At 41.9% G+C, this 26,153-nt stretch overlaps 1 protein-coding gene across 1 annotated transcript in view; it reads left to right on the forward strand.

The window, feature by feature from the left end:
* PPARGC1A (PPARG coactivator 1 alpha) overlaps positions 1-25,863 on the forward strand; it is a 174,318-nt gene extending 148,455 nt beyond the window's left edge. The window contains exons 9-13 of the mRNA XM_058193525.1: positions 3,998-4,892; positions 8,327-8,447; positions 12,462-12,583; positions 14,737-14,888; positions 19,353-25,863. Coding sequence (XP_058049508.1) covers positions 3,998-4,892; positions 8,327-8,447; positions 12,462-12,583; positions 14,737-14,888; positions 19,353-19,450 — 1,388 coding nt within the window. The 3' untranslated portion in view covers positions 19,451-25,863. The remainder of the gene's footprint in view (positions 1-3,997; positions 4,893-8,326; positions 8,448-12,461; positions 12,584-14,736; positions 14,889-19,352) is intronic.
* Positions 25,864-26,153: the final 290 nt, after the last annotated feature.

Raw genomic sequence — 26,153 nt, forward strand, 5'->3', positions numbered from 1 at the left:
TGTAAAATATTTCTGGACACGTTCAATTGTATTGATGTCAGAGATGTGGTGAGGGTTCCAAACAGGTGAGCTGTATTCTAGAATTGGTCTAGCAAATGTTTTATATGCTCTGGTTAGTAGTGTAGTGTTTTTGGAAAAGAAGCTACGTAAGATTAGGTTTACAACTCTTAGAGCTTTTTTTGCTATGTAGTTGCAGTGGGCTTTGGCACTTAGATCATTTGACATGAAAACTCCAAGGTCTTTAATGGGATGGGGGGTCATCTGTAAGTTAATGTCCATCTAGTATGTACTTAGTGTTTGGGTTCTTTTTTCCTATATGTAAGACTGAGCATTTGCTGGTTGAGATTTGGAGTTGCCAAGTTTTAGACCAAGCGGTTAGATGATCAAGGTCTTTTTGAATGATAGATGTATTGTCTGTGGTGTTAAATAGTTTGACATCGTCAGCAAAGAGAACACAATTACTTGAGATATGGTCACAAAGATCATTAATGTATAGTATGAAGAGTGTTGGTCCAAGGACGCTGCCTTGAGGAACGCCACTCTTGACAGGAACAGGATTTGATAGAGCATTGCCAATTTTGACCACTTGTTGTCTGTTAGACAGAAAAGCAGATATCCATTTGTGAAGGGGTTGTGGACTGGGAGTTGAAGTCCACAAGTCTTAAAGGGACCAAGATTGGAGACCCCTGGAATAGAACACAGAATAGCATACAGAATAGATCTGAAAGGGGCTTTGGAGGTCTCCTCACCCAAACCCAAGCAGGAGACCCTATATTCTTCTGGACAGATGGCTGTCCGATCTCTTCTTAAAAGCCTCCAATGATGGAGCACCTGCAACTTCTGAAGACAAGCTGTAATACAGCAGTATCCAAAATTGTGGAAATATACTTTTGGGAAAAGTGTATTTTTGAGGTTTGATGGCTAATAACACCACATTTTTTTGGGAATTTCAAGATAATCCTATTCCATTGCTGGAATGGCCTGGGAATAGCCCAGACTTTAATCCAGTTGAAAATCTATGGAGCCGACTAAAGAAACTTGTTAGTCAGAACTTGCGACCCAGCAATAAAACCCATTTAATAGAAGCAATCCTTCAATCTTGGTTTCACACGATAACAGCTGCAGAACTCAAAGACTTGGTTCACTCTGTGGGAAGACGTTGTAAGGCCGTCATTCAGGATAAATGTTACCCAACTAAATATTCACAGACATGGTGATAATTTTTGTATATCTCGTTTATTCTATGGTGATCATTTTTTGCATATTTTATTTTTTCTATGGTGATCATTTTTGTATATCTCACTTTTTTCTACGTATTTCACTTTTCTTCTTTATACTGTAACTCCTATTCTAATAGCAAATCCTTCATAAAAGTTATTGCATTACATTCCTGATTAAATTATCTTTTCAATACCATATAAATTATCTATATAATTTATATGGTACTACTCAAAAAAGTGGTGTTATTACCGTGTTTCCCTGAAAATAAGACCCTGTCTTATATTTTTTTTTGAACCCCGAAATAAGTGCTTGGCCTTATTTTCGGGGAGGTCCTATGATTTTGGGGCGCCTGGAGCAAGATGGGGCTCCTCTTGCCATCTTACCTGATTTCCAGCTCTGCCTCCCTAACCCTAACCAGAGGAAATGGCGGGGACCGGCTTGCGCATGTGTTTAATTATTTTCGGGGAGGGCTTATTTTCGGAGGGAGGGTTTATTTTCAAGGAAACACGGTAGCTAGTTGTAGAAAATACACTTTTCCCAAAAGGTTTCCACAATTCTGGCCACGGCTGTATGTTAAAGTAAAAAAATAAAATAAAAATTAAAAAGTTGTGTCTGTGTGTGAGCCAGGGGATGAGACACTTCCCTTTGATAAAATCAGAAAGGAGCCAGAAGGGGTTGCAAACGCAAGGAAACTAAACCTCCGAGACGAAAGCTTTGACTTCTATCGTTGTGGGATTTCGGCGAGGCTGTTGCGTGTGTGATCTTTCCTTTCTACAAAGAGGAAATTAACATGCTGTGAGGGGAAACCGTTATTGATCTGACATTTGTCTCCTCTTTATTTACTTAAGCCTCTATTTGTTAAACGGAAAGTAAATTCCAGCTTTTCTCTTGTGAGGCTCAAGGAGGAAAGGGGCAATTTAGATGGCTTACCTGCCGTTTCAATTTCACGATCATCCCCCCCTCTCTGCCCCTCCGGCACACAGTTTTCTTACAAAGTCGGCAATGCCACAAGTGTGTTTTGTGCAGGGTAGCAGTGGGTGACTGTTAATTAACCCCACAAGCCAAAAATGTTGCTGCAAATCACAATCGCAGCTGCCCGTCTGTGACATAACGTTTCCGTCTATATAGTATAGTATAACGTTTTGCACCTTGCTGTCTCCTTCAACAGTGTATAATTCATGTTTTCTTTCATCCATATCAGATTTGTTATTTTTTTTGGGGTGGGGTGGGGCAAGTTTTGTTGTTTGGATTACCGTATCTGGCTTTAAAAAGAGCGAATAGGTGAAAAAGGCTATATATCCAGTGGTGGGATTCAGCCAGTTCGCACCACTTCGGGAGAACTGGTTGTTAACTTTCTGAGCAGTTTGGCAAATTGGTTGTTGGAAGAAATCATTAGGACAGAGAACCGGTTGTTAAATTACTTGAATCCCACCACTGTATATATCTCTTTACCATGTAGATTTACAGTTTACAATTGCACTGTAGCTGATTCAGTTTCGTTTTATTTATAAAAGGGCAGGATCCACATTGCATAAAGAGGGAAGGTGAATAAACCAAATGATTTCAAAATACCGTGGGGGTACTGAACAAGGGAGGCTACTAGCTTTAGTGCTGAAGATTAAAATATTTTGAAATATTGAAATACAGTTAAAAGGAAGACCTGATCTGGGTTAGTGGTTAGGTTATTGGACTAGCCCTTCCTTGGAACCAACTGAGTGGCCTACCCTAACACTGACACTAACCCTAAAGTATGTAGAGTAGAGTAGAGTAGAGTAGAGTAGAGTAGAGTAGAGTAGAGTAGAGTAGAAGAGAACAGAACAGAACAGAACAGAACAGAAAAGAACAGATATAGATAATATATACAGAATGGAATGGAATGGAATGGAATGGAATGGAATGGAATGGAATGGAATGGAATAGAATAGAATAGAATAGAATAGAATAGAATAGAATAGAATAGAATAGAATAGAATAGAATAGAATAGAATAGGACAGGACCTTGGAGGTCTTCTAGTCCAGCCCCCTGCTCAAGCAGGAGAACCTATACTATTTCATATAAGTGACTGTCCAATCTTTTCTTAAAAAACCTCCAGTGACAAAGCACCCATGATTTCTGAAGGCAACTTCTGTTCCACTGGTTAATTGTCCTGGCTGTTAGGAACTTTCTCCTTAATTCCTCTCCTTGATGAGTTTCCACCCATTGTTTCTTATCCTGCCTTCTGGTGCTTTGGAGAATAATTTGACCCACTCCTCTTTGGGGCAGCCCCTCAAATACTGGAAGACTGGTATCATGTCACCCCTAATTCTTTTTTTCTTTAGACTAGCCAGACCCAAATCCTACAGCCATTCTTAGCAATAGCAATAGTATTTAGACTTATCTATACCGCTTCATAGTGCTTTTACAGCCTCCTCTAACCAGTTTACAGAGTCAGCCCCTTGCCCCCAACAATCTGGGTCCTCCTTTTACCCACGTCGGAAGGAGGGAAGGCTGAGTCAACCCTGAGCCGGTGAGAGTTGAACTGCCGAACTGCAGCTAAGCAGTCAGCTGAAGTAGCCTGCAGGGCTGCACTCTGACCACTGCGCCACTTCGGCTCTTATATGTTTCATGTGCTTCAGTTTCCAGGCCTTTGATCATCTCAGTTGCTCTTCTGTGCACATTTTCCAAAGTCTCAACATCTTTCTTTGTATTAGGTGACCACAACTGTTGCAATATTAAGCATGGATTAACCTGGATTTCTCCCCCCTCCCCTTTCCCCTCCTCCCCTTTGTATTTTAGGCCTAACTCCACCTACCACCCCTCCTCATAAGGCCAGCCAAGAAAACCCTTTTAGGATTTCACCAAAGCCCAAGGCGTCATGCCAAACCGCTATGCCACCTTCCCCGAAACCTCACTGCGGTGACTCTTCCATCTCTCAAGGACATAATTTGTTCTGGAAGGTTCCAGAGCAGTCGGAGCTGTACGCGCAGCTGAGCAAGACAAGTGGGCTGCCCGTGAGTCAAGAGGAGAGGAAGGCGAGGCGGCTTGGCTTGAGGCTGTTCGGCGACCACGATTACTGCCAGTTGGTCCTTTCTAAGACGGAACGATGCCTCAGCCGTTCCTGGGAACTACAGAATTCTAGTCAGGTTGAATTCACAGGCTGCCTGCCCGGACACTGGTGTCATATTTGTTCTTCCTTCGAGCAAAACAACCAGGAGGACGAGAGAGAAAGTTCTCAGGTCAGAAAGCAGGACTTATCATGCAACAACCGGAAACAGCTCCAAGACCAGGAGATCAGGGCCGAACTCAACAAGCATTTTGGTCACCCTAGCCAAGCTGTTTTTGAGGAAGAGACCGCTAAGACCAACGATCTGAGGGGCTACGGTCATTATAGCGACGAACAGTTCTCTAAGCTATCTATGTTTATAAATTCGGGACTAGCCATGGAGGGTTTTTTGGATGACAGCGAAGAGGAGAACGAAAAGATACAAGGCTACACCTTATTTGATTTGTCACCTTCTTGCTCTTCCTTGGGTTCTCCGTGCAGAGATTCGGGGTCTCCCCCCAGCTCGTTCGCTCAACGCTTCCAAAGGCTACGCCCTCAGTCAAGACCCTTCCCGCAGTGCAGGCATTGTCCCCACGCTCCGTATTCCCGTTCGAGGTCAAGGTCACCCGGCAAACGCTCCTCCTCAAGGTAACTGAGGGGATTGTGGGAAGCAGGTTTCACTTAATGAAAGATGAGTCTCGCTTTCAGAAAGCTGGAAAGCCTGTGTTTCATCAGTGTGTTCTTTGGTGGGAAGCTAATTCCAGTTTACAAGAGGGGGAGATAGATCAGCTTCTCAGCTGGAGAGCTTGAGAGCCGCCGTTTGAAACCTGAGCAGCACACGGTGTGTTGAGATCTTGTGGCTTGCCCCAGCTCCAGCCCACCTAGCAAAGCATGCAAATGATGATATACTGGAGAGAGAGAGAGAGAGAGAGATGATACAAAGATGATGGATAGAGTTAGAGAGATAGAGAGTGTGAGAAAGAGAGAAAGCAATAGAGAAAGTGAGATAGGCAGACAGATAAATAGAGATAGATAGATAGATGATAGATAGATAGATAGATAGATAGATAGATAGATAGATAGATAGATAGATAGATAGATAGATAGATGATAGATAGATAGATAGATAGATAGATAGATAGATAGATAGATAGATGATAGATAGATAGATAGATAGATAGATAGATGATACATAGATAGATAGGTACTGTAGGTAGATAGATAGATAGATAGATAGATAGATAGATAGATAGATAGATAGATAGATAGATAGATAGATAGATAGATAGATATGGAAACTGAGATAGAGATAGAGGTTCGAGACCAGAGCTCTGCACAACAGGGTGAGCACCTGTTCTTGCCTCACCTAAGCAGTTTGAAAGCATGCAAATAAGAGTAGATAAATAGGTACCACTTTGTTGGGAAGGTAACAGCTGTCTGTGGGCCTTTGGCATATAGCCATGCTGGCCATGTGACCACGGAAATATTTTCAGACAATGGTGGATCGTCGGACAATGGTTCCCATGGCTAAGAAACGGAAGTGAGCAGCATCCCCTAGAGTCAGACATGACTGGATAGGGGAAACCTTTACCTTTTTAATTCCAGTTTAAGGTTCAATGAAATCAATTGTGGAAATTCAGCAATTTACTCTATGTATCTAAATATGAGGGGGATGTGGTGGCTCAGTGGCTAAGACACTGAGCTTGTCGATCAGAAAGATCGGCAGCTCGGCGGTTCGAAACCCTAGAGCCACTTAACAGGGTGAGCTCCTGTGACTTGTCCCAGCTTCTGCCAACCTAGCAGTTCGAAAGCACGTAAAAAAAATGCAAGTAGAAAAATAGGGACCACCTTTGGTGGGAAGGGAACAGCGTTCCGTGCGCCTTTGGTGTTGAGTCATGCCGGCCACATGACCACGGAGACGTCTTCGGACAGCGCTGGCTCTTCGGCTTTGAAACGGAGATGAGCACTGCCCCCTAGAGGCGGGAACGACTAGCACGTATGTCCGAGGGGAACCTTTACTTTTACCTTATCTAAATATGAACCAGTTGCCAAGCATCCAAATTTGGATCACCTGACCCTGTGGACACTGCAGTGGTCCTAAGCATGAAAAATACTCGTAATTTATGTCACTTTTTTTCAGTGCTGTTATAAGTTTGAACGGTCACTAAATGAATGGTTGTAAATCAAGTTCTATCTGTATCTTGGGGATCTGAGGCAGAAAGCTTCAATGGTATATGAGGGGACCTTTCTAGCTAACCTGGTGTTTTTTTAAAAAAAATATTTACCTCACAGATCTTACTATTATGAGTTGAGTTATTGGAGAACCCAGGCAAATAGAAGTTCTCCCTTACATTCAAGATCATGATCCAGGTCACCCTATGGTCATAGATGCAGAATAGAGTAGGGTAGGGTAGAATGAAGTTCAGAATATAATAGAACAGAATATGGAATAGAACGATATGGAGTGGAGTGGAGTGGAATGGAATGGAATGGAATGGAATGGAATGGAATGGAATGGAATTCAGAATAGAATAGAATAGAATAGAATAGAATAGAATAGAATGGAATTCAGAATAGAATAGAATAGAATAGAATAGAATAGAATAGAATAGAATAGAATAGAATAGAATAGAATAGAATGAATTAGAGTAGAATGGAATGGAATGGAATTCAGAATAGAATAGAATGGAATGGAATGGAATGGAATTCAGAATAGAATAGAATAGAATGGAATGGAATGGAATAGAATAGAATAGAATAGAATAGAATAGAATAGAATAGAATAGAATAGAATGGAATGGAATGGAATGGAATGGAATAGAATAGAATAGAATAGAATAGAATAGAATAGAATGGAATTCAGAATAGAATAGAATAGAATAGAATAGAATAGAATAGAATAGAATAGAATAGAATAGAATAGAATAGAATAGAATAGAATGAATTAGAGTAGAATGGAATGGAATGGAATTCAGAATAGAATAGAATAGAATAGAATAGAATAGAATAGAATAGAATAGAATAGAATAGAATAGAATAGAATAGAATAGAATAGAATAGAATAGAATGAATTAGAGTAGAATGAATTAGAGTAGAATGGAATGGAATGGAATAGAATAGAATAGAATAGAATAGAATAGAATAGAATGGAATGAAATGGAATTCAGAATAGAATAGAATAGAATAGAATAGAATAGAATAAGAAATATGAATAGAATGGAATGAATTAGAGTAGAATGGAATGGAATGGAATTCAGAATAATTGCCTTATACACTGTAAACCGCTCTGAGTCTTCGGAGAAAGGCGGGATATAAATGTAAACAAAAACAAAACAAAAAACAATAGAATAGAATGAATTAGAATAGAATGGAATGGAATGGAATGGAATGGAATAGAATAAGAATTCTTTATTGGCCAAATGTGACTTGATGCACGCAAGGAATTTATCTCTGGGGCAGAACCCCTCAGTGTACATGCAAGCAACGAGTGCTAAATCATTATCATTATCATAAATCATAAGATACAACACTCAGTGATGGTCATAGGATACTCAATAAGCAATCAACATAAATCTTGCTAGGGCACTAAATAAAAGCAACATAAATAGTGAGATACAACCATAAGTTATGGTCGTAAGGATCTAAGGAAATAGGTAGTAGGAAAGAGAAGAAGGATAATAGTAGCACAGCCTTTCTACGTGATTTGATATCCCAGAGCATAAGAAAGTGTTGTGGGAATTAGTTGCTTAGCAGAGGAATGGCATGGGGGGACGGACGGACAGACGGATCTATCCTAGTTGTTTTGGTGCGCAGTGCCCTCTGGCATCATCTTAAAAATTTGAAACAGTTTATGCCTAGGAGGTGAAGGGTCTGTAGATATTTGAGGGATGATATTTGATACACGAGGAGTCTGCATTTGAGGATATTTGAAGGATCTGCAGATGTTTGGCTTAAGTTTGCTTTAAATAAAATTTTTTAAAAAAAGAAGACAACAGAACGCAAAGGATGAGGCTGGCTTTGTTCATTTGCCTCCTTGGGGAAATTTGGGCCTTTGATTTCAACCATTCCCATTTGTTTCCTAGATACGACAGCTACGAGGAATATCAGCACGAGAGGCTGAAGAGGGAAGAGTATCGCAAAGAATACGAAAAACGAGAATCTGAAAGGGCAAAGCAGAGAGAAAGAGAGTGGCAGAAAGCAGTTGTAAGCTCTGTGCAGATAACACTGTCATTTTAATTCAATCAGGATAGAGCTGGAAGGGACCTTGGAGGTCATCTAGCCCAACCCCCTGCTCAAGCAGGAGGCCCGACGCAATTTGAGGCAACTGGCTGTCCAGTCTCTTCTTAAAAACCTCCAGTGATGGATCTCCCACAACTTCTGAAGGCAACTTCTGTTCCACTGGTGAATTGTCCTCACTGTTAGGAAATTTCTCCTTAGTTCCAGGTTGTTTCTCTCCTTGCTTAGTTTCCTTGGAAAATAAGTTGACCCCCCTCTTCTTTGTGGCAGCCCCTCAAATATTGTAATTCTACTATCATGTCACCACTGGTCCTTCTTTTCTCTAGACTAGCCAAACCCAATTCCTGCAACCGTTCTTCCTATGTTTTAGTCTCCGGACCTTTAATCATCTTAGTTGTTCTTCTCTGCACTTTTTCCAAAGTTTCAACATCTTTTTTGTAACGTGGGGACCAAAACTGGATGCAGGATTGTAGGTTTGTCCTATACTAAGGCTTTATACGCGGTGGCTAAGGGCTAGGACGTTGAGCTTGTCGATCGAAAGGTTGGCAGCTCAGTGGTTCGAATCCCTAGTGCTGCTGTGTAACGGGGTGAGCTCCCGTGACTTGTCCCAGCTTCTGCCAACCTAGCAGTTCGAAAGCAGGTAAAAAATGCAAGTAGAAAAATAGGGACCACTTTTGGTGGGAAGGTTAACAGTGTTCCATGCGCCTTTGGCGTTGAGTCATGCCGGCCACATGACCACAGAGACGTCTTCAGACAGCGCTGGCTCTTCAGCTTTGAAACGGAGATGAGCACCGCCCCCTAGAGTTGGGAACGACTAGCACGTATGTGCGAGGGGAACCTTTACCTTTACCTAAGGCTTTATAAAACGGTACTAATCCTTGTGATCTTGGTTCTATGCCTCTGTTTTTACAACCGAGGATTGTATTTGCTTGTTTTTTGGCAAGGAAAATATGACGACTTCAATGTCCATCAACATTGAAGACACAAAAATGAAAATGGGGACTTTACATTCAGCGCTAGGATATCGTCTGATCAATTCTTGTGATCGGGTAGAAAAGTCTGCCAAGGAATACGATTGGAAAGATCAAAGCTGTAAAAAGCTTGTCCCACAAGCTCACAACAGGCAGGATGCCTTCCAAATGGCATAAACCGTTTGCCATTTAAAGAACCAGCTAGATCAATGTTTCCGGTGCTCGGAGGACATACGGAGCCTTTCGGCATTAAATTTCAATTTCCCTACATTTGAGCTCTTTTACTTATTCCCTTAATTGTGCTTTCCCCCAGCTTTTTTCTTTCTTAAAAAAAAAAAGCAGAGTGGGTATACCTACCCCCACCCTCTAAACAAGACAGAAAAGGTAGATAAAAGCCCAAAAATAATTATACCCATGACAAATTTCAGAGAAACCATATGGGAAGGAGCTTATTGGCATCACGTAAATCCATCGCGTTCTCTACGTTGGTGCGTAAAACTTTATGGGTTTTTCTTGCCCCTTTCCAATTTAGATATTTTATCGGAAAGGGGAGTCTATGAGTAAATTTGCTGTCATCCTCCATCTGGTCAGTCACTTAGGTTCAATAGCTAGTGTCAACCAAATTTTTTCTTACCAAGTTGTTCGGCACAGTTAAGTCTCTGTTTTGGTGAGACCTTCGCAGGGAGAAAATATATATTTCACTGTACAGAAGCCAGTCTTTACTGTTTCCAGATTTATGAACTGAATCCTCTCCCATTTCAAGGTATTTTTAAGAAAATAAAGAGGAGATGATTCTCCTTCTGTCTGCCTCATTAGCTTGGCTGTGTCTAAAGCGTGCAGAGATATCTCCTAGAAGGATCCCATAATGGCCATCCTTTTAGGCTTATAACCTGGGGCAGTTTTAACTAAGAGTTGTAGAGTGTCTGTTTGTACGTTGGAGTGGTGTTTTGGGATAAGAACTGAGCTAGCCAAGTGAGAAACAAGAAATCGGGGACAAAACTCGAGTGTTATGAAAACACAGCAAGGTACCATTAACAGCCCAGCTTGAGAAATGCAATACAAGATGTGAAGAAGGAGGAGGAGGAGGAGGAGGAGGAGGAAGAAGAAGAAGAAGAAGAAGAAGAAGAAGAAGAAGAAGAAGAAGAAGAAGAAGAAGAAGAAGAAGAAGAAGAAGAAGAAGAGGAGGAGGAGGAGGAGGAGGAGGAGGAGGAGGAGGAGGAGGAGGAGGAGGAGGAGGAGGAGGAGGAGGAGGAGGAGGAGGAGGAGGAGGAGGGGGAAGAATTGTCGATAAGAAAGACAAAAAACTCTGGATAGTGGATGTGACAGTGCTTGGAGACAGCAGAAGAGAAGAGAAAGAAGATAACAAAATACAAAGACCTGCAAATAGAAGTAGAAGGACTGTAGCAAAGGCAAGCAAGGTTAGGACCAATAGTCATTGGTGACTTGGGTGCCGTCCCAAAACAACTGGAACACCATCATTGGCACTGACAAATTTGCCATCCGTCAATTGCAGCACCAGTCAATGGTATTTGGGATGCATTTTTGAATGTTCAGTTCTTTATTACTGAACAGTTCTTTTATTCATTAAACACGAAAAAGTTAATAATAATAATAATAGTAGCAGCAGCAGCAGCAGCAGGAAAATCACTTGAGGGATATATATGCACAGATACGTAGCTGGAGTCATAGGCTAAAAAAAGCTGAGCTTCGGCCTTACAACAGTTTACAATCTGCAGTAAAAGCAGTTTATTTACTCAGGCCGTGTCCTTGACATTCCTGAGAGAGCTTTTGAGGCCTATTTTAGTTCCTAGATAAAGAGGAAGAACAAGAAGAACCTCAGTGGCTACGGAATAACCCTGACACCAATAAGCCTTTGAACCTCGCACTAAAATGTATGCTCCGTGAGTTTCTCCTTGCGCAGGATCTAACTATTTTTATTTAACTGGCCTATCTTTAAACTTGTTCTCGGAATGACGGGTGGTTTAATAGCTGAGGAACTCTAAGAATAGTTCCATCTTCCCCACTTCTTTCCCCTGTATCTTAAAGTGGTTAAAATATTCAGAATAAGATTATCGCTTCCAAGTAAACATGCCAATGAAATGCGGAACAGGTGTCCCGGCCCAGAATAGAGCAGCTAAATAGTTAAATCCTTTGGAATCCTGCATCCAGTTTTGGTCGCCACGATGTAAAAAAAGGATGTTGAGACTCTAGAAAGAGTGCAGAGAAGAGCAACAAAGATGATTAGGGGACTGGAGGCTAAAACATACAATGAACGGTTGCAGGAACTGGGTTTGTCTGGTTTAATGAAAAGAAGGACTAGGGGAGACATGATAGCAGTCTTCCAATATCTCAGGGGTTGCCCCAAAGAAGAGGGAGTCAAGCTATTCTCCAAAGCACCAGAAGGCAGGACAAGAAGCAATTGTCAGACAAGAGGAAACTCATCAAGGAGAGAGACAACCTGGAATTAAGGAGGAATTTCTTGACAGTGAGAACAATTAATCAGTTTGTTTATTTAGCAGCCTGTGCATCTCTGCACCTCTGCAAACTTTGTTTGCTTGTTTATTTGTTTGCGTAGCTGTGGCAAATAAATAAACATATCAGCAGAGATGAACAGGTTGGGTTTAACGAAGAGAAGGATGGGGGGGGGGGTGACATGATAGCAGTCTTCCAATATCTCAAACTTGCCTCCAGAAGTTGTAGATGCTCCAACACTGGAGGTTTTTAAGAAGAGATTGGACAACCTTTTGTCTAAAACGATGTAAAATTTCCTACCTGAGCAGGGGGTTGGACTAGAAGACCTCCAAGGTCCCTTCCAACTCTGTTATTCCGTTAAATCAAGTGGATGGATAGACCTACGTCAAAGAATCTGAGGAACCTGGGGGTGGGGGGAAATTACTTGAGGACATGGGAAGACCGAGAGGAATCATCTTGGTTTGATGCCCTCGTGGAAATGCTAACCATTTGGGGCTAATTTATGTAGAAATTTTGTACCATTTCTTCTTACGAACAGGAAGAAAGTCGTGTCATTTATGTCGGTAGACTTGGATCTGGTGCTACCCGGACAGAACTGAGGGACCGGTTTGAAGTTTTCGGTGAAATTGAAGAGTGCAGCCTGAATCTACAGGATGATGGGTAAAATTACTCTTCCTTTCACCTTTGGCTCCCCTCACTCAGAAAAGGGAAAAAAGAAAAATACACCAAATTTCTGCAGAGATTCTCCATCATCCAGGTCAGGTTTGTCGCAAAGGTGCTTTTTTTCAAGAGGCAACTGGACTTTCTTGGGTTTTTTTCCCCTTTTGAAGACGTCTCGCTTCTTATCCAAGAAGCTGCTTCAACTCTGACTATAAATCCTTCCATTCTCCATCATTCAGCCAGAACTTGAAGAAGCTTCTTGGATGAGAAGCGAAACGTCTTCAAGGAAAAACAAAGGAAAGTCCAGCTGCCTCTTGAAAAAGCACCACCCATTACTGATGCCTCTTTTAAGAGATCACAAAATTGGTAAAATGTTCCCATTTTTCGTACAGCCCTAATTTTTAGGGCATTTGCTGCTTTTCCATAAAATGCCAGAGTTTCCTCTGAATGCGTCAGGCTCTTGTTTTCTTTGCTTTTGAAGACATTTCGCTTCTTATCCAAGAAGCTTCTTCAGCTCTGACAGGATATTGCATTATTTTTGGTGGGGGGGGACCCAGAAATTTGAAAAAAATGGCCATAAAAATTCAATAATGTTCTCTTCTCTTTCCTCTTCAACCCGTGTTTATGAAGCTAGCTATAGATGAGATGTTCTGTTCCATCAATAACTATGTCAGGATTACATTACATGGACCTCTGGTGGCTCAGCAGACTAAGTCTGTCTGTTATTAACAGCAGCTGCTTGCAATTACAATTACTGCAGGTTCGAGTCCCACCAGGCCCAAGGTTGACTCAGCCTTCCATCCTTTATAAGGTAGGTAAAATGAGGACCCAGATTGTTGGGGGCAATAAGTTGACTTTATATATAATATACAAATGGATGAAGACTATTGCTTGACATAGTGTAAGCCGCCCTGAGTCTTCGGAGAAGGGCGGGATATAAATGCAAAGAAGAAAAAAATTACTGGGAGGATTTGAAATTTGAAATTTATTTATTTATTCGGTCAATGACCAGCAACATAAAGTAATAAAGAAAGAGATAAAGGCCAGCAATTACAGTGAGGATCAAAAGGGACAAGGGAGCACAGCTATATATTGGCAACTGTAAAATAAATAAACTATGGTATATTCTAAACTCCTCTATTACAATAGTTCCATCTTTATTTATCTAACACTAACAAATCTCTGTTATTCCATATTTGGTAAATCTAATATAATAAAAGGATACATTAAAATATTAAAATACACATTCAGGATACATCCTCTAAGCTGCTGTGAGGATAAATATCCCTCTATATCTTTCATTTCTGGCACATGATCATTTTTACAAAGTTATCAGTGAATCATTTTTGCAAGGTGTGTTATATCGTGTTTTGTAGTCAGATTGTGTGATTTTCTTTCGTGAACTGGACAAGTATATACAATCTACTTGTCTATGGAGAGTCTCTGCCATCCAGGCCATGGTGGTCCCGAATTGATTTTTTTCAAAAGGAAGCTGGACTTTCTGAGAACTGAAGAAGCTTCTTGGATGAGAAGCGAAAAGTCTTTGAGATTAAAAAAAAAAGGAAGTCCAGTTCCCTTTTGAAAAAGCACTTTTGGGGACTGTATGTTCTACTGTTTCTTGTTCCTCTTTGAAAAATCTGCACTTTGATGATTTTTCAGTTTTGGCCCTGTTTGCGTTAGTTTGAATAGCTGGCTCTTGAGCAGCCAAAATCAAGCCTTCAGTTTCTTTTTTTGAAAGGTTCTATTTGTAAGCTATTGCCGGCATTTATCTTTTATCCACTTTCCTCTCAGTCTTTGGTAAATATTTACCATGTAGTGTTTTGCCTTGCCAGCACACTGTTCATGTTTTTATTCAGCGGTGGGTTTCACATTTTGTTACCACCAGTTTGTCCCCTGCGCGCATATTCGCTCTGCACGCGCATACATCTTCCGTGCATGCGCCCGGCCTCAAAAAATGTGCCTAAATAGGATGGCATCTCCGCTATCGGTTCGCCTGAACCGGTCTGAATACCAGCTCTGTTTTTATTCCATTATTTCGATGTTCAGTTTTGCTCGACTTGAAGTAAACTTTTCCCTTTATTTCTGTGCAGGAGGTTTACTCTTATCAATATCTCTGCAAGATTGTAACGCCTTAATATTCTCATTCTTTTCAGAGATAGCTATGGATTCATCACTTACCGCTATACTTGTGATGCGTTTGCTGCGCTAGAAAATGGAAATACTCTACGCAGATCCAATGAACCTGCCTTTCAGCTATATTTCTGTGGACAGAGGCAACCCTGCAAGGCTAACTATGCAGATCTCGGTACGATGTTTGCTATTAGCTGAATGTAAGACTCCGTTTGGGTCTGCCAGAGGGTTTCCTGATTTTTGAGCTTGCTCCGCTCCTAACACCCTCCCCCCCCCAAGATAACATATCTAAAAAATGCACATGGTTCAGGAACAGGGTCAGTGGTGGGTTTCAGCCGGTTCGGGCCGATTTGGGTGAACCGGTAGTTAAATTGCTGGCTGACCCCACCCCTTCCATGAGTCCCCACGTGCCCCATTTTGGCTCCTGGGTAAGAGCAGGGAGGCCTAAGGTAAAGGTAAAGGTTCTCTTCGTATATACGTGCTAGTCGTTCCCGACTCTAGGGGGCGATGCTCATCTCCATTTCAAAGCCGAAGAGCCAGCGCTGTCTGAAGACGTCTCTGTGGTCATGTGGCTGGCATGACGTAATGCCAAAGACACACAAAACGCTGTTCCCTTCCCACCAAAGGTGGTCCCTATTTCTCTACTTGCATTTTTTACTTGCTTTTGAACTGCTAGGATGGCAGAAGCTGGGGCAAGTAACAGGAGCTCACCCTGTTACGCGGCACTAGGGATTCGAACTGCTGAAATGCCGACCTTTTGATTGATAAGCTCAGCGTGTCTTACCCACTGAACCACTGATGCCTAATAGGACCGAAATGGTGCCGGGGGGGCAGAGCCCCCCTGCAGCCTGTTTTCACTTCCAGGAGGCTTCAGGGAGGCCTCCTAGACCCAAAACGTGGTGCAGGGGGGAAGCGCACCCCCTACATCCCGTTTTTGCTCCCAGGGGCGTGCAGGAGCCTGAGTGCTGCCTTTCACACCCTCTGGCAGTGCCCACTGTGGCCACACCCACCCAGCCGGTCCTTAGGGCAGAGAAACGGTTGTTAAATTATTTGAATCCCACCACTGAACAGGTGGGATTGTTCCTCATTTAAGGGTTGCGTAAAGATTTTTTTTTTTTTAAATTAAAAAATGTATCTCCCCCCCCCCCCCGCCACTGCAAGATGCCCATTTTTATATTAGAGTCAAACCAATATAATTTTCTTTCCAAAGTTGAGAAAAGATGCCATTATTAGCCTCTCTAATGATTCCATTTGGTTCTGGGAAATTGGTCAAAAATTAAGTTCTTGGCACGCGCAATGCCATAACCTCCGTATGTTCTGCTCTGCCTGTCTTTTGCACGCTGCGGGGAGCAAATCCACGGCGGTGTTTTTTGCCCAAGAGAACTCCTGACGCGTTCTTAGAGTTTGCAATGATAACAGCAATGTGCATTTGTTTAAAGCGAATATGCGATCCCTCACTGGCTAGAACAGATAGCTGTAAAGTTGGACGGAGCTGCCTGCTTCCGAGATAGAAGCCAAGTGAAAATCTCAACATTAACAAATCATTTGCTCCAACATTGGCTGATAAAAACCAGCAAAGATGGATGGAAGCCTTGACTTGACTTGACTTATCTTCCACGTTGATGAAGGCAGGAATGTTCCTAGTATCTCAAAACATCTAGGATATAAAATAAGTAGCCTGACAGCTGCTGGAGCATTATTCATTACTAAAAGTAGGCTCTCTTCTTAGCTCTCCAAACCTCTTCGCTCGGTTTTCTTCGCTTTTATGCTAGAAATGATCTGGCCATCATTCCGCAGGAAAACGTCTATGGATGTCAGGGGAAATTATCCGAATTCTGACTTGCAAGTTGCGGGGAATAAATAAATTAAATGCGGAAGAGGAACAGGGGCCTAGCTTCATGGCATGTTTTAGATCAGCCCCAAACAGCTCATCACGCAAAGCAATTAATTTGTGGAATAATTAAAATATATTTTGTTCCCTGTAACATTTTTAGAGAAACGACGTGGTTACTAGGACTGTCTCGGATGACATTAAGAGTGTTATCCTGCTTTACTGGCAATTCATCAAAGAGCTTATATAAAAATATAATGACCAACAAGAAATGACTTCCAAAAAGAGAAATTTTCAATACAGAAGTCCAGTAAGAGTATCAAAGAATATGGAATAATGATTGCAGCCACTGAAACGTGTAAAATTAAAATTAGGGTCTACAGTAATAATGCCTAATGATGCGACAATATCCTTCTCCTATCGCTACCAATGCATGTCATTCGTGTGGGTGTAACTATACCAGGAGTCAGCAACCTGTGGCTCTGGAGCCGCATGTGGCTCTTTTACCCCTCTGCTGCGGCTTCCTGTCACTCAAAATATGTGTCACAACCGCCAATGTGTGACACTAGCCGGCACACGATTTATTGAGCTTTTCAACCCCCGGTGGGCCAACCATGGATAAATCCAAGAAAATAAAAGCTTCAGAAGAAAACAGAACATTTAATGCAACTACATATGCTAGTTTTGTGGCCGCTCAAGAAATAGTCAGGGAGGGGAAGGGTTTGTTGTGTCTCGTCCGATCTCACCACAGCCGGGGCCTTCTTATCTGCTTCCAAACACGGAGGAATGTCCTAGTATGCCTCCCGGCCCCAGCCCTGGCTCCATGCCCAGACAGGCTGAAGAGGAGGAAGTATCTCCAGCCCCCAGCTCTGGCTCCATGCCCAGGCAAATGGAGCAACTAGACCCCTCCCCCTCCCCCACAGCATGTGAGCCTGAGGGAGGTCAATTGCCAACAGCTGCAGACTGGAGTGACCCTCGTGTCAGAACACTTGATAGGCGGAGGCAACAGAAGGAAGGGAGGGGCAGGCCTGGATAAGTGCTGAGTCATGGAGCCACACCCCATGGCCTATATAAAGGACCTGCTTTCTGGCAGTCTCTGAGTCAGGCAAAGTCTAAAGATATCTTGTTGAAGTCACTTTCTGGTCTCCTGCCTGCCCTGAGGACTTTGCTAGGACTTTGGCAGAGCTGCAGAGGCAAGCCTGATTCGGATTTCCCTGACCTGGCCGTCAGCGGAGGAGTGGGACACGACAGGGTTTTTGTGGCTCCCGGTGTTTTCTTTTCCGTGGGAAAACGGGTCCAAATGGCTCTTTTGAGTGTTTAAGGTTGCCGACCCCTGAACTATACAGATACTCCTCGACTTAACAATTCATTTAGCGACTGTTTGAAGTTACAGTGGCGCTGAAAAAAGTCACTTAGGACCATGTTTCACACTTACGACCATTGCCGCATCCCTATGGTCACATGGTCCAAATTCAGATGCTTGGAAACTGACTTGTACTTATGACGGTTGCAGAGGCCCAGGGTCACATGATCCCCCGTTTGCGACTTCCCGACAAGCGGAGTGAACGGGGAAGCCCGATTCACTTAACAACGGTGTTATTCATTTAACGAGTGTACCGATATATTTAGTTGTGGCCAGAAAGGTCATAAAATGGGTTGAAAGTCACCGAACAACTGTCTCGCTGAACGGCAGAAATTGTGGCCGTACGTCAAGGACTACCTGTATTTCTAAAATGTTAGAAATAGGACCAAAAAGGAGTTTCCATCACTAGAAATAATATTGGTTGAGCCTCCCAAAGGAAGATTGGGGTAAATCTGCATTGGTCATTGGCTTATATTCTTAGATATAACAAAGTTGTGCATAGACCAGGGGCCTCCAACCTTGGCAACTTTAAGACTTGTGGACTTCAACTCCCAGAATCCCTCAGCCAGCAAAGCTGGCTGAGGAATTCTAGGAGTTGAAGTCCACAAGTCTTAAACTTGCTAAGGTTGGAGACGCCTGGCATAGACAACGAATTGCAAAGAATTGATCCATGAATCAGGGTTTTATAAGTTTCAGACAAATTCCCAACCCTAAATAAGAGATCTTGTTAGCTCCTTATGAGCACAGGGCAAGTTTAGGTGTTGTTATTCTTTTTAAAGGTTTATTGGTTGTTTAAAATCTTTATACTGGTTTGAATAATCATGAGGGCATTACGTTTATAGTCGCGGAAAAGAAAAACATTCACTGTAATACTCTTGTATATTTTCTTTTTCTCACTGGAAATGTTTTCTTCCTTTTTCTCCCCTCTTTTCTTTATCGTTTACCTTACCTTTAATTAGACTCTTCCATATCAGATAGTTTTCAGTGAAATTCATTTGGTTTTCAACCGTCCTTGTTTGTATTTTTATAACAGTCGGACCTTCTGATTTTGCTTGTCAGAAGGTTGCAAAAGGGATCGCGTGACTTCGGGACATGTGACCGACGTAAATACGAGTCAGTGGCCAAGCATCTAAAACAGTCATAAGTGTGAAAAATGGTCTTAAGCCACTTTTTTTCACTGCCGTCGTAACGTTGAATGGTCCCTAAATGAACCGTTGTACGTCGAAGACTACCTGTAGTATCAGCGTTTTTCAAACTCGGACTCTTTGAAATAACCGGACTTCAACTCCCAGAATTCCCCAATATGCTGACTAGGAAATTCTGGGAGTTGAAGTCCACTTGTCTTAAAGGGGCCGCGTTTGGAAAAACCCTGAGCTGGTACGGTCAGGGTCGTAGGAAAGAGGGCACATGAGCCTGGCTCAAGAAATTTATTATTTTCCTTCTAGATTCAGACGATTTCGATCCCGCGTCTACTAAGAGCAAGTACGACTCCATGGATTTCGATAGTTTACTTAAAGAGGCGCAACGGAGCTTCCGAAGGTAACGTTCGGCGTGGCGTAGAAGAGCGGAAAGTTGCCGAGAACCTCGTCGAGCATCGTGCCGTTTAGTCGTAGCCCGTAAAGAAGTCATCCTTCACACGCGCATCTCCTCCTCTGCGTTTCTCACCTTACAAAAACGTGGCTTACGTGGACACAAGTAGAGGCAGACGAAGAGAGGCAGCTGGGAGTTTTCATAAAACCGCGCGGAATCTCTTTTAAGTTCCGGTGCTGCTTTTCCAGGGGGTGAAAGAGGTGGCTGGGTTTTGATAAGGGGCAGCAGTTCCATAGAGGTCGAGTCCAAACAAAACTTAGAAAATATGTACATAACGGCGTGGTTTTGTTTTGTTTTGTTTTGTCCAAAAGGAGCAAATCGAACCTTTAGCTGCTGCTGGCATCTAAGATACACAACTGTGTTTGGGTGCTTTATGTTATATTATTTCTTTTTGAGTTTTTTTGTTTTTTTTTAAAGATTACCCTAAAGCAAGCGTCTCACCCCGGGGTTGTTTTAATAGGATAACCATCTCGAAAAGAGAACTGCGGATACTGCAAAACCCACGGTCCGTTCCTGTGTTGTTGTCAGGGGAGAAAAACAAAAAACAAAAAACAGTGGAAGGTTGAAAAAAACATCAAGAGGATTTTAAATGTGTGCTGTTTTAATTGTGACTTCCATTTTGTGTGTGTGTGTCCAAAACAGAGTGATCAAGACCCTCCTTATTAACCATCAGCCTGTGGGATAGTTTTTCTTTCTTTCTTTTTTTCTTTCTTTCTTTTTTTCTTCCTTCCTTCCTTCCTTCCTTCCTTCCTTCTTTCTTTCTTTCTTTCTTTCTTTCTTTTTTCTTCCTTTTCTTTCTTTCTTTCCTTCCTTCCTTCCTTCTTCCTTTTTTCTTTCTTCCTTTTCTTTCTTTCCTTCCTTCCTTCCTTCTTTCCTTCTTTCTTTCTTATTTTCTTTCTTTCTTTCTTATTTTCTTCCTTGATGAACCCACGCGGTGTTACTCTACAAAACGGTTGCGGGTAACCTTCATGGAGGAAAAGAGAAATGAATGTACCCGACTACATTTGCGAATGCAGTCAAGTATTTATACTTGTTAAACTGAGTATTTTTATTTTGTGTACATAGCGTACGCAAAAACCACGCACTCTCTCTCTCTCTCTCTCTCTCTCTTTTTGTTAGAGCTATGCACTGTAAATGCCGCGTTCTTTTAAAAAAAAAAACTGCTGAATTTTTTCTTAATCGAGACTATTCAAATGTAATTATACAAGGCGAAACAATATTGTACACTAACGTATTTAGAAAGCTGAACTTAACGCTTATCTATATTTGATTGTTAAAAGAAGAAGAAGAAAAGTAAAACGCGCAAGTGAACGTATGAATGTGGGCACTTGATGGGAAAATGCTGATGTTTTACCATCTCGTTCTTCCTTTCTTTAAAGATCAGGATTCAGCCAAAGTTAAGAATATTCAAAACCTCCCAAGTTAGAAAGGGCTGGATTTGAAGCGGGATTATTCTGAAGGAAAGAAGTTTTCTAGAACTTCTGTCTCGGGAAGTAACCTATACTTGCTATACACACATTTATTTATTCTCCAAATATTCATATTGGACGTGAAATTGGAGTCTTGCAACCTCTTAATGAACGTTCTCAATAGGCTACGTAGAACTCCAATCAAATATTTCTGGTCTTGCTTGCTGAAAAACACGTAGGATGTTTTTTTCTGGATTAGAATTGGGAACTGGGTATTTCTAGTCCGATGAAAAGAAGGACTAGGGGGTGGCATGATAGATAGTCTTCCAATATCTGAGGGGCTGCCACAAAGAAGAGGGAGTCAAGCTATTCTCCAAAGCATCTAAAGGCAGGACAAGAAACAACAGATGGAAACTCATCAAGGAGAGAAATCACCTAGAAGTAAGGAGAAATTTCCTGATAGTGAGAACAATTAATCAGTGGAACAACTTGCCTCCAGAATGCTCCAATGTTGGAGGTTTTCAAGAAGAGATTTGACAGTCAACTTATCTAAAATGGTCTAGGGTTTCCTGCTTGAGCAGGGGGCTAGACTAGTAGACCTCCAAGGTCCCTTCCAACTCTGATATTCTCTTATTCAGAATAAAAATGTGCTTTAAATCAGAAACACAGTCTGCTAAAAAAAAAAAGTGAGCATTCTACAATTCCCCCAACTACTAATATCCTGACTTGAATTAGTGAAATTACTGAATGACGAAGCTCAAAGTGTTTCCTGAAGAAATACGTCTAGTTATTGACAAGCATTACTAAGGCTATTAGGAAAGCGATTTCCACCAATGTGACTGGAGGATTTTCTAGCGATGATATCTATGCCTTCAGAGGCAGATGGCCAATCAATCTTGGTACATTATCAAGGAGCCTAACTTGATATACAGCAGAAACCCCAACTTAGTAGCTTTTTTAACCGCTATTTGCAAGAAGCTCTTGAGAACCGAAATAATATCTAATAGCAACAGAACAACTAACAGAATGGTCAAAACAACTAACAAGGCAGGAGAAGAAACTATGGATGGAAATTAATCAAGGAGAGAAGCTATCGGGAATTAAGGAGAAACTTCCTGACAGTGAGGAAAATTAACCAGTGGAACAGAAGAAGTTGCCTTTAGAAGTCGTAGGTGCTCCATCGCTGGAGGTTTTGAAGAGGCGAGTGGACAGCCACCTATCTGAAATGCTATAGGGTCTCCTGCTTGAGCAGGGGGTTGGACTAGAAGACCTCCAAGGTCCCTTTCCAGCTGTATTCCATTTGATTGAGAAGCTTTGTTGTGGTTGGTTTAACTTCTAGGACTATTTGGTATTCAGCCCAATAGATATAAGTGAGATAAGTTAACACAAAGTTTGCAATGTAGCTTGGCTGAGCTTAACACTGCTCTCCTGTTTACACTCTTATTTAATGTAATTTCTGGTGCAAATTTGTCCGAGAATTGGATTTATCTTAACTTTGTCTGGATCCTGACTTTTTTCAAATCTTAACCACCTAGGTATAACTAATATCTCTATTTTTCCTTCCTTCCTTCCTTCCTTCCTTCCTTCCTTCCTTCCTTCCTTCCTTCCTTCCTTCCTTCCTTCCTTCCTTCCTTTTGCATATCTTTAGTGCTTTTATATACATAAAATTTATTAAAGCGTGTGGGGGGGGGTGGCAGGTATTTCTCATTAATTTTTTTCTAGGAGATATCATTATTTTATTTACTGCTTCTTAAAGTGTAATCAAGATCAGTTTTTATTTTATGTATTGATAGTTTCGAAACTAGAAGTCAGAAATCTTTATAAAAAAAATTACGCTTTCTTTTCACTGCTGTGGCTTTTAATTTGATAAAACAGATTGTGGTGGTACAGAGCACAGTTCTGCTTTTAAAATAATTCTGTGTATCTGAACCCTCTTTTCTTGAAGCCAGTAATCTTTTCATTGGCAGCGTTCTATGATTTTAAATGTATACATCCTGTATAAACACTAATTTTCATTCCTTTGTTTACTGAAAGAGGCATATTTATCAGTTGTGATTAACTATTTATTATAAATTATGAGGTGACTAAAATAATAAAAAGGCCAGTGGTAATTTTATACCTAAGATGCACACCCTATTGTAAGGTTGTTAAATGTATATTAAGTTTTTTTTTTAAATGTCTTTTTTTCCACCCCCTTATGAAACAGTGGCTCTTTCCTTCCCTTTTATTATGATTTAGCTATGCACTATTATGGCCTTAGGAGCCCCCATAAATCTGTGGGAGCTTTCAGAATCGTAGAATCCATTCGTAAGTTTCTGGGCTGACATCGTACAAGCTGCTAAAAAGAACAAATTTGTGTGGCCCGCCATCTCATTCACATCTTGTCTGTCCACATCATCCTTGTCCATTGCTTCACTGGATTTCAACTACACACACACCGTTAAAAGATAAGTCTTCTTGTTACGTCTTCCCGTTCGTGGGATTGAAACAGGTGTCCTAGGACAGGTGGAGGCCACCTGCCCAACATAGGCAGAGCCAATGAGGATTTGGGGAAGGGGTTTCAAAGGATGAATGAGTTCCTTTAGCATTAGGAAGACTTCAGCCACACATTTGTGTCCCCTTAAAATTGCCCAAGATCCTCTCAGACCGAAGAAACCCAAAAGTTTGGCTCCACGTGTTAAATGTCTATGGAGATTCTCCATCGTGCAGGTCAGGGTTGTCCAAAAGACGATTTGTTCCCAAAGGCAACTGGGCTTCGTTTTTCCTTGAAGACGTTTCTCTTCTCATCCAAGAAGCTTCTTCAGCTCTGACTGACTATCAATCCTTCCGTTCCCCACCGTTCAGCCAGAACTTGAAGAAGCTTCTTGGATGAGAAGTGAAACGTCTTCAAGGAAAAACAAAGGAAAGTCCAGTTGCTTCTTGAAAAAGCACCACCCATTACTGATGCCTCTTTTAAGAGATCACAAAATTGGTAAAATGTTCCCACTTTTCTTACAGCTCTAATTTTTAGGGCATTCACTGCTGTTCCATAAAATGTCAGAGTTTCCTCTGAATGCATCAGGCACTAAGAAATGTATACTACTTATCCCTCGTGGTTGGTCAAAATAAAAGAAGAAATGTCTTTCATAGGCATTTCTCTACCTGTTTATGCAGCAGAATTAATTCTTCAGGTATAATTATAGTATAATTAATGCTGAAAGATACGGGCTTGTTCAAACGCAGCCCATAGGTTTTGGTATGAAGCCCATGCACACAAAAATTATACCTTTTACCTGGTGGCGCAGTGGTGAGACTGCAGTACTGCAGGCTAACTCTGCCTACTGTCTGGAGTTCGATCCTGACCGGCTCAAGGTTGACCTCGCCTTCCATCCTTCCAAAGTCGGTAAAATGAGGACCCAGATTGTTGCAGGGGGGGCTGCAAAGGCCGCAAAGCACTGTGAAGTGGTATATAAGTCCGAGTGCTATTGCTATTTTTGCAAGCAGGGAAAGAGGGAACACTTTATGAGTTGTGTGGTCAGTTACGGCATCTTTACTCACTTCTATAACAGGAAGAGATCTCTTCCCTGTAGTGTGCAGGACAGAGGAGAATTGGATCAGGTGGATAAAGTTTTCCGCTTGGGTTTCTCATCTTAAACTTTCTCATCTCAGTAGAAGGAATCGCACTGTGATTTGTTAGGGGTTCAGGGAAATAGAACTCGTGCTAAGCAACCTAACGGCCTCCAGAAACTGTAGACCAGTGATAGCTAACTCTTTGGGCACTGAGTGTACAAACCGGAATGTGCATGTGTGTGTGTGTGTGTTTGTGCTGGAGTATCAGAAACCCAAAGACCAGCTGGCTGGCACGTGCGCATGCTGGTTCTTTGCCTTTTTTAAGGTTGTTTTCAGGGTGTTTTTGGCCCAAAAATAGCCCGAAAAATGGCCTGAAGGAGGCCCAGAAATGGCCCTAAAAGCAGGCTGGGTTTTGGCCATTTTCAGGCAGTTTTCTGACGCTCCAGCACCCATGAATGCGCCGGAAACGAAAAGAGCAGCTGGTGATGGCACACATGACCAAGAGAGGGCATTGCGTACAACCTCTGGCACGCCTGTCATAGATTCGCCATCGCGGCTTTAGATTATTATCCCCCACAGTTTCTTGTTACTCGCCACGTTGAGTGGGCCTTGAAGGAGACTATCAAGATTTGGAGATCATGAAATGGCCCCCACTCTGTATACAGGCAGCGTCTTTTCCTTCTGGATATCTAGGGAGGTTCTCCGTCATCCAGGTCACGGTTGTCCCAAAAGTGCTTTTTTCAAGAGGCAACTGGACTTTCTGGGGTTTTTTTGAAGATGTTTCTCTCCTCATCCAAGAAGCTTCTTCAGCTCTGACTGGATGGTGGGGAAAGTTGAGTTGAGTTGAGTTGTCTATGGAGATTCTCCATTATCCAGGTCATGGTTGTCCCCAAAGTGCTTTCTTCAAGAGGCAACTGGACTTTCTGGGGTTTTTTTGAAGATGTTTCTCTCCTCATCCAAGAAGCTTCTTCAGCTCTGACTGGATGGTGGGGAAAGTTGAGTTGAGTTGAGTTGTCTATGGAGATTCTCCATCATCCAGGTCACGGTTGTCCCAAAAGTGCTTTTTTCAAGAGGCAATTGGACTTTCTGGTGTTTTTTTTTTTCCTTTGAAGACGTTTCGCTTCTCATCCGAGAAGCTTCCTTCAGCTGAAGAAGCTTCTCGGACTTTAGCTGAGAAGTTTGACGTAAAAGAAGGTACAATAATTAAAAAAAAAAAAGCCACAAATTCCTTTACTTGCAGAGAGAGGACAGAAAAAAAGCATCCGGAAACCTTTCATGATTAGAAAAATGGGAGTTTCTGTGGTTCTTGGATGAGAAGTGAAATGTTTTTAAAAGGAAAAACGAGAGAGAGTCCAGTGGGCTCTTGAAAACAGGACCTTCGAGACTTCTCCTCCTTGCTCCTTCCCATGGTCAGAGACAAGGCAAGTGTTTTTAAGGAAAGCTCTTTCATATGTGACCTGTCCTGCTTGGTCTTTCCTCTAGAGCAGGGGTCTCTAACCTTGGTCCCTTTAAGACTTGTGGACTTCAACTCCCAGAGTCCCTCAGCCAGCAAAGCTGAAGTTGAAGTCCACAAGTCTTAAAGGGACCAAGGTTAGAGACCCCTGCTCTAGAGGAAAGACCAAGCAGGACAGGTCACATATGAAAGAGCTTTCCTTAAAAACACTTGCCTTGTCTCTGACCATGGGAAAGAGCAAGGAG

The sequence above is a fragment of the Ahaetulla prasina genome, chromosome 8 (assembly GCF_028640845.1).
Source record: "Ahaetulla prasina isolate Xishuangbanna chromosome 8, ASM2864084v1, whole genome shotgun sequence".
NCBI lineage: Eukaryota > Metazoa > Chordata > Lepidosauria > Squamata > Colubridae > Ahaetulla > Ahaetulla prasina.